Below are 10,997 nucleotides of genomic sequence, written 5' to 3'. Positions count from 1 at the left end.
AAGAGGTGTTGTATTACAGCGTACAACTAACAACAGGACAGGAGGACCAAAAGAGGCGTTGTATTACAGTGTACAACTAACAACAGGACAGGAGGACGAAAAGAGGTGTTGTATTACAGCGTACAACTAACAACAGGACAGGAGGACGAAAAGAGGCGTTGTATTACAGCGTACAACTAACAACAGGACAGGAGGACCAAAAGAGGTGTTGTATTACAGCGTACAACTAACAACAGGACAGGAGGACGAAAAGTAACACCCGAGTGATTGTTTGTTTGTTTGTTTGAGTAAACTGAAACAAATCAACACAGTAATGGTCTTTCAGTGCTGGGGAAAAAGTAGAACAGACAGACAGACAGAAACAATAGAGGGAAAATAAAGAAGTTAGGGCCTACCTGTAGCGCCCTCCAACCACCAGCCTCACTGAGTGAAAAGAAGCATAAAGAAGCAGTCCACACACCACAGCATCCAACAACCACAACAAGCAACCCGTTTCAGAAATGTTTCAGCAAGAGTTTTACGGCACTTGCAACACATTTAGGTCATATAAATGCTGAAGATTAGAGGTGTTACAAGAGAGTAACAAACACAAAAAAAAGGAAGAAAGATAAGGATGACAGATGTTTGATAGGGAAAGAAAGAGCAAACCACATCAGAGCATCTGCAAACCACACCAGAGCATCCATGAACCACCCAAGTCTCAAATCCTTTAAAGATCTTTCAGCATACTACAGAATGGCAAGGTGTAGAGACAAGACATGGTGACTCGTACGAGAGAGATATGCTTCCATTTCTTCATAAATGATACCAAGAGTAATAAATGCTGAGCTACTTCAGCTCAAATCTACGACAGTGTCTCCAAGCCAAATTTGTTATTCGGGGCCAAAAGTCATCTGCCCGGCTCCACCTTTCTTCATGTACCTCCTGTACATTTTGTATCTATTGTTCTCCGCAAGTTTTCGCTTCATTTCCTCCTCCTTTTCTTCTTTCCAAACCTGAAATAAAAGACAGAAATGGGTGTGAAAATGGTGAAATGGTATAGGTTAAACGCCCTTATCAACACTACTAGGTTATTTAAGAGGCGGGGCCTTCGAGTTTAACGTCCATCTCCGAAAGGACCGAGCCCAATGGGAAATTCGTGTAAAGTGCCTTTCCCAAGGACACAGCCTCGGACCGAGCTGGGGCTCGAACCCCCGAACCAGCAATCTCACGATTACTAGTCCGATAGCCTAACCACTAGGCATTAGGCTACCGACGCCACGAAATGTGTGTATCAAAGTGAAAACTTTTTGTTCCTGTCAATAAAGAGAAACTCAATAGGAGTCGGTCATTCAGTGCAGGGGAAAAGCAAGACAGCAAGACAGAAACAACAGAGGGTAATAAAAGAAGTAGGATCTACCAGTGGCGCTTTCCACATCTATCTACTAATGGGGAAAAATAAAGAAAAAGAAGTTAAGAATAGAACGATTTTTGTATTAGTAAGCATTTTACGGCACTTGCAACACAATAAGGTCATATAAGTGCCGAAGATTAGAGGTGTTACAAGTGAGTAACAAACATAAAAAAGAGGAGGAGAGATAAAGATGATAGTTGTTTGATAGGACAGAAGGAGCAAACCACACCAGAGCACCCGCCAACCATCCACAGAATAGAAAGAAAAACAGCAAGGAGGACACACATTTGTAAATATGACACGTGTACATCTGAGGATAACTACACACGTGTACTATTCCACCAGTACAAATGTTAGAGTTTAAGTAAAAAGAATCAGTTAGTTTTAATAAGAGTTTTACGGCACTTGCAGCACAATAAGGTCATATAAGTGCCAAAGATTAGAGGTGTTACAAGAGAGTAACATGCACAAAAAAATGAGGAGGAGAGAGAAGGACCACAGACGTTTGATAGGAAAAAAGGAGCAAACCACACCGGAGCACCCGCAAACCACCCACAAAAAGAATCACAATCAACATTTCCTGCTGGGCAGTAGGCCGACCATTTACCATCTAACCCAATGGGGTGGAAAAGTGTTCAGTATATATAACTACAGACAAATCTGTTCTACAACACAACCACCCACTGCCCAGGAGAAAAGTGATCATTTTCGACAGCATTTTAAACAAATTTTCGAATTATTATTTTTTAGTACATGTTTTACAGCACTTGCAGCCCAATAAGGTTATATAAATGCTGAAAATTAGAAGTGTAGCAGATTTTTAAAATGCATTTAAAAAAAAGAAAAGAAAATAGGAGGAGAGATAAGGACGACGGATGTTTGATAAAAAAGAAGGAGGAAGACACACCACAGCAACTGCCAACCGACCACTCTTAGACAGCTGGTTGTCTTTGACAATGTTATTATCATTATAATACAGAAAAAAAACTCAAGGAGGAAGACGGAAGTGGCCATTTGTACAGGTGGTTGTTAGAAAAGGTTTGACTGACTTTGTGAAAGCTATACGGCCCTATCAACGCAATTTAGACCATTTGTGAGGCATCATGGTGAAATCAGGCGCTCGTCAAAATATTTGAAAGGTGAGAAAATTGCATTTTTCGGCCAGTTTGGACGTTTTTTTCAGACTTTTGGTCTTGGTTCAACACCTTGTATGTCCATTCACAAACACTTTCATGTGTGGATTTTATAGAAAAAACTTGATTAAAGGCACAAAAAGCATAAATTTCCAGTTTCAAAAGATTCTTAAAGCTATGGAAGTCAACAAATTTTCACGGCCGTTTTCTCGCTAATTTTACATCTGAAACCAGGCGACCCCCCCACCTCCTTCAATCACAAATATCTGGACTTCTGTTCAAGACAAATAGATATTTTTTTTCATCGAAAGCAAGGCGTATGAATAACCTTTAAGATGATACGAATAACTCCATATGCCCCAAAAATAGACCAGGGCCTGATTCCACAGAGTCGTGACAAAAGTTTATGGGGTGGGCTACATCAACTCTGCCTGTGAGGGGCCAGCCTGGGCAGAGACGTTTGTTTCAGTAAGAGTTTTACGGCACTTGCAACACAATAAGGGATCATATAAGCGCCGAGGATAGGAGGTGTTACACGAGAGTAACAAACACAAAAAAGGAGGGGAGATAAAGACGATAGATGTTGGAGAGGAAAGAAGAAGCAAACCACACCAGAGCACCCGCCAACCACCCACGGGCAGAGACGGAAATAACGTCTCAGCAGAAAAGTACTTGATTAGAAACCTCATGATGTTAGAACCCACCTCATATCTTCTGTGTGCGGCAGCAACTAGCCTATCCGCTAAACCAAAGACGTCAGTTTTTTCAAAAATTCAGCAAATACACTGAAATTGTTCACACCTCAAAAAAAAAAAAATTTAATAAAGGAAAACTGTGACACACGACTCAAACAACATCTGGCAGAAAGATATGAGTCTGCTGGACTTCTGTTGTTTGTTTTTTTTATTGGGGTTTTTTTTTGGTGTTTTCCCTGCCCAGAAGTCTGTTATCTTTCATAGTTTACTTTAATTTTAGTAGAGATTTACAGAACTTGAAACACAATAAAGTCAAACAAGTGCCAAAGATTAGAGGCGTTGCAAGAGAGTAACAAGGACAGAAAAGAAGTAGGAGAGATCAGGACGACAGACGTTTGATAGGAAAGAAGGATCAAACCACACCAGAGCACCTGCCAAGCACCCGCTGTTATCTTTAATAAGACTTTCTATTGATAGGTGTGCGACAAACTTACCGTAAAATTTTCTTTTATCCAAAGTTCATGGTCCATATATTCAGCTTTATCCTCCTCCGTCACACTCTGATCAAAGACAAGACAAAATAAGAAAACATCATCAGCTCTATTTTCATAGGATCAGGAAATCTGAGATATCATAAAATTTACAATCTTCTTTTGTTTTAGTGCGCAATTTACAGCACCTGCAACACAATTTGGTCATATATTTTAAGTGCTAAAGACAAGAGGTGTTACAAGAGAATAATGAACAAAAGAAAGGAAAGATAAGAATGACAGTTGTTTGATAGGAAAGACAGGACAAACCACACCAGAGCATCCGCCAACCACCTACATTGATCTTCCAAATGATTTTTTTTTTTATTAAACTGACAATGTTGGCTCAAAGTTTGAGTAAAAAGATATATATGTTTAGTAAAGTTGTTCCCGCGTCCGATCTGGACATTGGGGATTGCCTTGTTAGTGGGACAACTTCCTGGGCCTTCGGCATATTGTGGTAGGGTGGCCAGTTCCTTTCCAAGCCGCCTTTACTTCCCCAAGTCAAAGTCAGGTACCCATTACTGGTGGGTGGGCAGGAGGGGGCGAAAAAAATCTGTGTCCGAACCGAGGCTCGAACCTGGACTTTCCGCTTCGGAGACGAGCGCACTAACCGCTCTGCCACCGCACCTTCAAATGTTTACATATATGGTTAGTACAGGGGTATAAAAAGACTGATGGACACAACTGGGGACAAAAGCGAAGAAGAGTCACAGGCCAAAAGATCTTAGTTCGTTTCAGTAATTGCAACACAATTAGGTCACACACACATAAGTGCTGAAGATTAGAGGTCTTACAATAGAGTAACAAACACACACAAAAAAAAAAAGAAGAGAAGAGATAAGGACTATAGATGTGTGATAGGAAAAAAGGAGCAAACCACACTAGATCACCTACCAACAACCCATCAACTGATAGTGTTCTTGGCAAGGTGAGGAAAGCACATTTTTCAACAATTCTTCAACTGTCATTCGCTGATTCGTTGCTTTGATTTCAGAGTTGCCACACCCTTCTATGATTCAGATAATCAGATGGAGACTAACAAACATAAGGAGCGTAGTACAAAAGTCAACACCCCCCCACTTCCCAGAGCCAAAACATGTCTGATGGGACATTTCACCCACGTTCAGCACTTTTCAAGGACCCACAAGCCAGTGTTGAGTTCTTGTCTGCTGTCGGCATTGAGACGCCACAGTGCCAGAAGGGAGGGAGGGAGGGAGAGAAAGAGAGAGCAAGAGCGACAGAAAGAAAGAAAGAGAAAGAGACTCACCTCCCACTGCGCCTGGCCCAACCCCAGGAACTTGCGTATGATGTGAAACTTCTCCTCCACCCCGTACTCTTCTCCTTTGATGTTGAACTTGTAGACCCAGCGCAGCCACCACACCACGTACTTGTACAGCCAGTACGGGAGCAGCACCAGCTGCACCCATAGCACGTCCGTCACCTTGGGCTTGCGGTACCCGCCCCGGATGTCCATGTTCTCCTCGATGATTTTGCGTATCATCGCCTCCTCCTCTTCTTTGGCTTCTTCCTGCGGGAGAATGAAAGAAAGAGTGAAGGAGATGACTAAGCAGAAAACGAGTCAGGATATCAAGACAAGGAAAGTGGGTGGTTGGCAGGTGCTCTTGTGTGGTTTGCTTCTTCTTTCCTATCAAACGCCTATCGTCCTTTTCTCCCCTTCTTCATTTTATGTTTGTTACTCTCTTGTAACACCTCTAATCTTCTGGCGCTCACATGACCTTATGTAGTTGCGAGTGCTGTAAAACCTCTACTAAAACTTTTTAAAAAAACTAAAATGAAAGAAAGAGAGAAGGAGGTGAGTAGCAGAAAACGACAGGGTATCACAACAAAGAGACACATTTTACAAGTGGCAGTTGAGTTTAGAATGGGAGTCTCTCTGAAGAGTAGTTTGTTTCAGTAAAAGTTTTATGGCACTTGCAACACATCAAGTCATATAAGTGCCAAAGATTAGAGGTGTTACAAGAGAGTAAAGGATGGTAGATGTTTGATAGGGAACTAGGAGCAAACCAAACCAGAATACTCACCAACCACCCAAAGGGTGTTATGACAGAGAGACACATTTGACTAGTAGCAGGTTAGAATAAAAGTCTCTCTGAAAAGAGGTATCACTATCAGGGGCAAACTTAACTATTTTGAGTAAGGTGAAGCCCATCAACATTACAACTGTCATTTTGAGCAAGAAAAAAAATTGTAAGATAAACCAGACAGAAACAACAGAGGGAAAGAAAAAAAAGGTCAGACCTGCCGGTGGCATAATCATAACTGTAACCCTATTGAAGAGTGACAATTACTGTATGTGAAAAATGTGATAGTCGATCAATCATCCGAGCAGAAGCAGAAGGAAAGCTGAACTAACACATACGCGAATACGATGATAAAAAATACTCATCTATCTTGAACAAGTACACATACCTTTCCTTTTCTGTTTTTCTTTTTGTTGTTATTTAGCAAGCCCTCCGTCCGTGCAATGTCCATGGCTCGCATCCGGTACTTCTGGTCTTTGCACAGATAGTTTAGGGCAGAGTTGTAGTTGCTAAGACCTCCCAAATACTGCAAAAGAAGCAAAGTAACACATTGATTTAACAAGTTTTGAGTCTAAAGCTTTCAGAGACACGTTAACTCAGTCATATATTTTGCGCTGGGAAAAACTAATACAAACAGAAGAGAAAAAATAGAGGAAGCCGTAGAGAAATAGGACCTATCAGAGGCTCCCCCCCCCCCCCCAACTGCCCACCACATATTTAATCATAACAACTCATGATAACAATTTTCCTTCAGCAAGACAAATATAAACAATCTGGGTCAAACAAACAGAGATGAAATATATATGAAAAATGAAAAGGCAAAATTATTTATCTTCATTGAGATATTTATCTCACAACAATCTCACAAAAACAACATCAAATTGGGTCACACTGTGTTTCAAAACCCCCATGGAACATTACCCTGATTTTTTAGATTAGGCTAGCATATCAGGCCCAAAAAGCAGATCAAGGGACCATCCAACTCAAAGTATTGCCACATTCCCCCCTGGCAATTGAAAAAAATATTCCGCAAAAGCACCTTTGCAACATTATCATTTTACACAACCCAGGGAGAGCCATCCAGTGTGTTAAAAACAAACAAACAGACGTAATACTTTCTCCATCCCCTTGTCAGCACATACCTGAATCACCGAAATGACAGTTATGGCGACTGCGATGACAATGCGTACGTCCACCTTGGGTGCCATTTGCCGGCGATAGTAGTAGTAATAATGAGCATAGTACTCATCTGTAAACAACAAAAACAATGATTAAGTCATTACATGTTAATTAAAAGTATCAAGACTTCAAGAGCAAAAACTATATAAAGTAAAAGAAAGACTCGAATTAATAATAAAAATAATAATATTGATAGCATTTGAATAGCGCAAATTCCCACTCAACAGCAAGCTCTATCCGCTTTACAATCTATACCATTACCCCAGCGGACCTCATAGCAGTCTGAAACAATCTCAACTTCCTGGGAAGCATGCAGAGCAAGCTGCTATTTATAGGCGCTAAAACACTAACATACTGACAAAATCTTTCGCTGTCTATAGCTGGGTACCCATTTCCACCTGGGTGAAGTGAGGAAAATTTGTGTAAAGTACCTTTCCCAAGAACACAACGTCCGGCCTTCGGCTCGAACCCCAAAACTTGCAGCCACGTGAAAACCAGCCCAGTAGCCTAACCACTAGACTACCTATGATTAATTACCTCAAGTATAAGAAACACATCGTAAGCCCATCACTATAGAACAACTTTGACTATCAAAAGTGCAAAGGAAATAGCAAAGCTGGTCACCTCTTAGATTCCTTAACCTATGAACTTTTCTTAATTACCTGGATTGTCCAACATGTAGTCATAATCACTTCTTTGCTCGTCATCTTTGAGGATCTGAGGACACAAGAAAGTATCATTATTGAAACTTCAGGAAAGAACTGTTTGAGTGTACCAAAGTACACAGTCACAATATTAACAGACATCTAGAGTGGAGAAAAGATGAAACAGACAGTCAGCAATGAGAGATAAGGAAAAGAAGTGGGAACTACAAGATGCAAAAGTCGACAATATGTACCCTAACATTTCATGTACAGAAACCATTAACAAAAAGGCTTGGAGAGCAGACAACGCCAGGAAAAACACACACAAAATAAAGACAAGACAAGAACAAAGGGAAGAAAACAACTATAATATCAGTGCAGAAAAGCGTTCTCGCAGCTGCTAACAAACAGCAGTATAAAACAAAAATCCAAGGAACTAAAAATAAAGACACAACACATTTTAAAAGCCATAACTGATCAAGAACAATACCTACTGGGCATAAAGACAAAAGGCAGAGTGACAGTAACATAACGGTGCAGGGAAAAAATGAAGCTATTCACTTAGTACTATGAATGATGAATGACCACACAAAGTAAAATGAAATACTAGCCTTTTTCAACATTCCTCAAATGTTATTTTTAAGAGCATAAACTCACTCAAACAAAAAAAAGGGAAAAAAAAACCTATTATGATCATGGGTGAAGCAACAACTAGATTATGCCGATAAACTGATGTTGTTTAACACTTTGCCGCCTTATCTCGCCGATTGGCGATATTTACCACCCAGTTTCTTTGAATGTTCTCCGAAATATGAAGGCAAAGTGTTAAAGACAATGCTACGGTACAGAAAAGGCAATGAAACATACTGACCTCGTAGGCAGTTGCTATCTTCTGGAACATTTCGGATGCCTTTTCCTTGTCCTCCTGAAGAGAAGAACACAAAAATTGGTGAAAAACCAGGGGGAAAAAAACAAGTAGGACTGACAAAAACAAGATAAAATTTTAATACACATATATATAAGAAAAAAAGAAAAAGCTTTTTCAATGACACCTGTGAGACTTTCACAACAGTTTTGTACTTACGATACTTAATTCCGCTCCCTGATATAAATCAGAAACACTTTTGCACGCACTTCCATCTCTCAATCAAGAGACGTTGCACAAAGTTGAGGGTTTTTTTAACCCTTAAACAACAGTTTAAGAGTCATTCAATGGTATCAATCTGTAGAGCGGTCCAGTAAAATAAAGAGGAAGGTACTGTAGTCACTTTGCCAGACAGCAATCTGGGTAGCCACGCTATAACCCCTTCATGACACACGGTCAGTTCGTGCTTCACCGGGAACAGTTTTGGAAACACAGGGGAACAGAGTAGCGCTAGATTTAGTGGCTAGATTCCTATAATTAGACCCGGTTTGCCAATACTGTTTAAGTTACAATATTTAAAAAGGAAAAGATTTCATAGCAGTACGGAAAAAATATTCCTGAAAATGATTCTGCGATTAGTTTTAAGAAATACATCTAATAGAAGCAGTATCCAGAATACAACCTATGACAAACAGCGCTCGTCATCATGGTCCTCGTGCTTAGAAAGTCATGACGAACACCGTACATTACAGCAGCATCTCGGCTCCTTCACCGGTTAAGAAAAAATGACGAACAGTGTACGTCATATAAGATCACGAAGGGGTTTTTAAACAAAATACTTTGGTTTCATGAGAGGCATTCCAAACAATATGCCACAAACTTAACAATATTCATATTTCATAACTTTTAAATTATTAGTTTGTTATGAGTAAAGAGAAGCACAAAGATACAATAGCAGTCAATTACTTTTACTGCTGGGAAAATGCGAGGAAGAAAAGACTAACAACAAAGTGAGAGAACAAAAATAGGACCAACCTTTGGCACCCTCCAACCACCCACTCATAACCTTCAAATATTCACTGTGCATATACTACAGCAATAGGAGATGTAATTTCTTTTGTTTTTGTAAGTGTTTTACAGTATTCGCAACAGCATAATAAGGTCATATGAGTGCGTGGGACACATTATAACAATTTCAGTTTGGTAGGAATTAATTTTGAATTTTGCTCGTGTAGAGTCCGAAACCTACTCTCATCGATTTTGGACCACCATGTGACCTTGACGACATCAGCAGACGACAGAGCACGGTTTGGAGAGTAGGAAAGGGAGTAAAAAGAAAACTCTCAGGTTTCGAACTCTGGACCTATTGAATGAGAGGCGAACACTGTAACCTCTAGACCATGAAAGCCCCCAAGTAATTTCTAATCTGAACTGACAAGTATTACTACAAAATAACTGTTACTTCTTCATTTACTTACCTGCTTTTTGTGCCTGTCCGGATGCCATTTTTTAGCCAGCTGTCTGTATGACTTTGAGATCTCACTCTGAAAAATGAAAACATAATTATATTTGAATATTCAACTAAGTTCAGAAACACTTTTAAATTTAAGTAAACAGCAAATCAGTAACACACTCTTAAGAAATGTGTTTTAGTTTAAAAATTAACGAGTGAACAGCTGGAAATAAATATGCACATTTATTTAAAATCTTCTAAATAAACAAAGGTCACAGTTTATGTCTGACAAGAAAGGGGAACATCGGCTAGTGACCTTCCATGACCAGCAAAGATAGATATTCCAATGGGATTATACCTTCACTTTTATCTTAACATCATATATCAAGCTTTGTTCCAGGATGATAATTTAAGGAAATCAAAATTTCAAATAAGGCTTTAGTAGGAATTTTACGGTACTTGCAACATGATAATAAGGTCATATAAGTGTCGAAGATTAGAGGTGTTACAAGAGAGTAACAAACACAAAAATGAAGGAGGGGAGATAGAGACGATAGATTTTTTATCGGAAAGAAGGAGCAAACCACACCAGAGCAACCGCCAATCAACCACTTCGAATAAGGTATGCTTCTGACTTGTCCATGTATGTGTGAAGATACTAGACTAGCAATGCTCGTTTGCAACTTGAGCAAAGCAAACCACATCAACATGGTATAATAAAAGAGTTAAAATCCAAGTTTATCTTTTAATACACCTACCCTTTCTGAGTCTCTTGTAACTCCCAGTACTGTAGGGAAGAAAGACAAAAATTCATCATTCATAAATTAATGACACTTGTTTCACATAGGCCCACATCATGACAAAAACAGACAAAGCGTGTATACACAGAGTGAAAGTTTCTGCTTTGTATGCAGACTACTGCTTGAGTAAAGAGTAAGTTACAAGCCGCCCCAACAGAGAGAGGTCTTTTAGTGCAAGGACAGAATAAGATGATGGACAGACAAAAATATAAAAGAGAACGGAAAGACAGACATAGGTATCCCAAACTTTTTTCAGTCTT

The 10,997-nt window shown here is 39.7% G+C and overlaps 1 protein-coding gene across 1 annotated transcript; it reads right to left on the bottom strand.

The window, feature by feature from the left end:
- Positions 1-635: 635 nt before the first annotated feature.
- On the bottom strand, positions 636-10,724 carry LOC101864386 (dnaJ homolog subfamily C member 25 homolog; the record flags this gene model as incomplete). The annotated part of the gene is given in 9 exon segments (XM_013082307.2): positions 636-995; positions 3,716-3,781; positions 5,022-5,282; positions 6,185-6,322; positions 6,939-7,045; positions 7,638-7,692; positions 8,491-8,544; positions 9,963-10,028; positions 10,696-10,724. Coding segments are annotated over 9 exon segments (899 nt in total), but the record flags the coding sequence as incomplete, so codon positions are not given.
- Between the last annotated feature and the right edge of the window lie 273 nt (positions 10,725-10,997).

Source organism: Aplysia californica, unplaced genomic scaffold (genome assembly GCF_000002075.1).
Source record: "Aplysia californica isolate F4 #8 unplaced genomic scaffold, AplCal3.0 scaffold00168, whole genome shotgun sequence".
NCBI classification, from domain to species: Eukaryota; Metazoa; Mollusca; class Gastropoda; order Aplysiida; family Aplysiidae; genus Aplysia; species Aplysia californica.
This window is presented reverse-complemented; position numbering and strand designations above follow the sequence as displayed.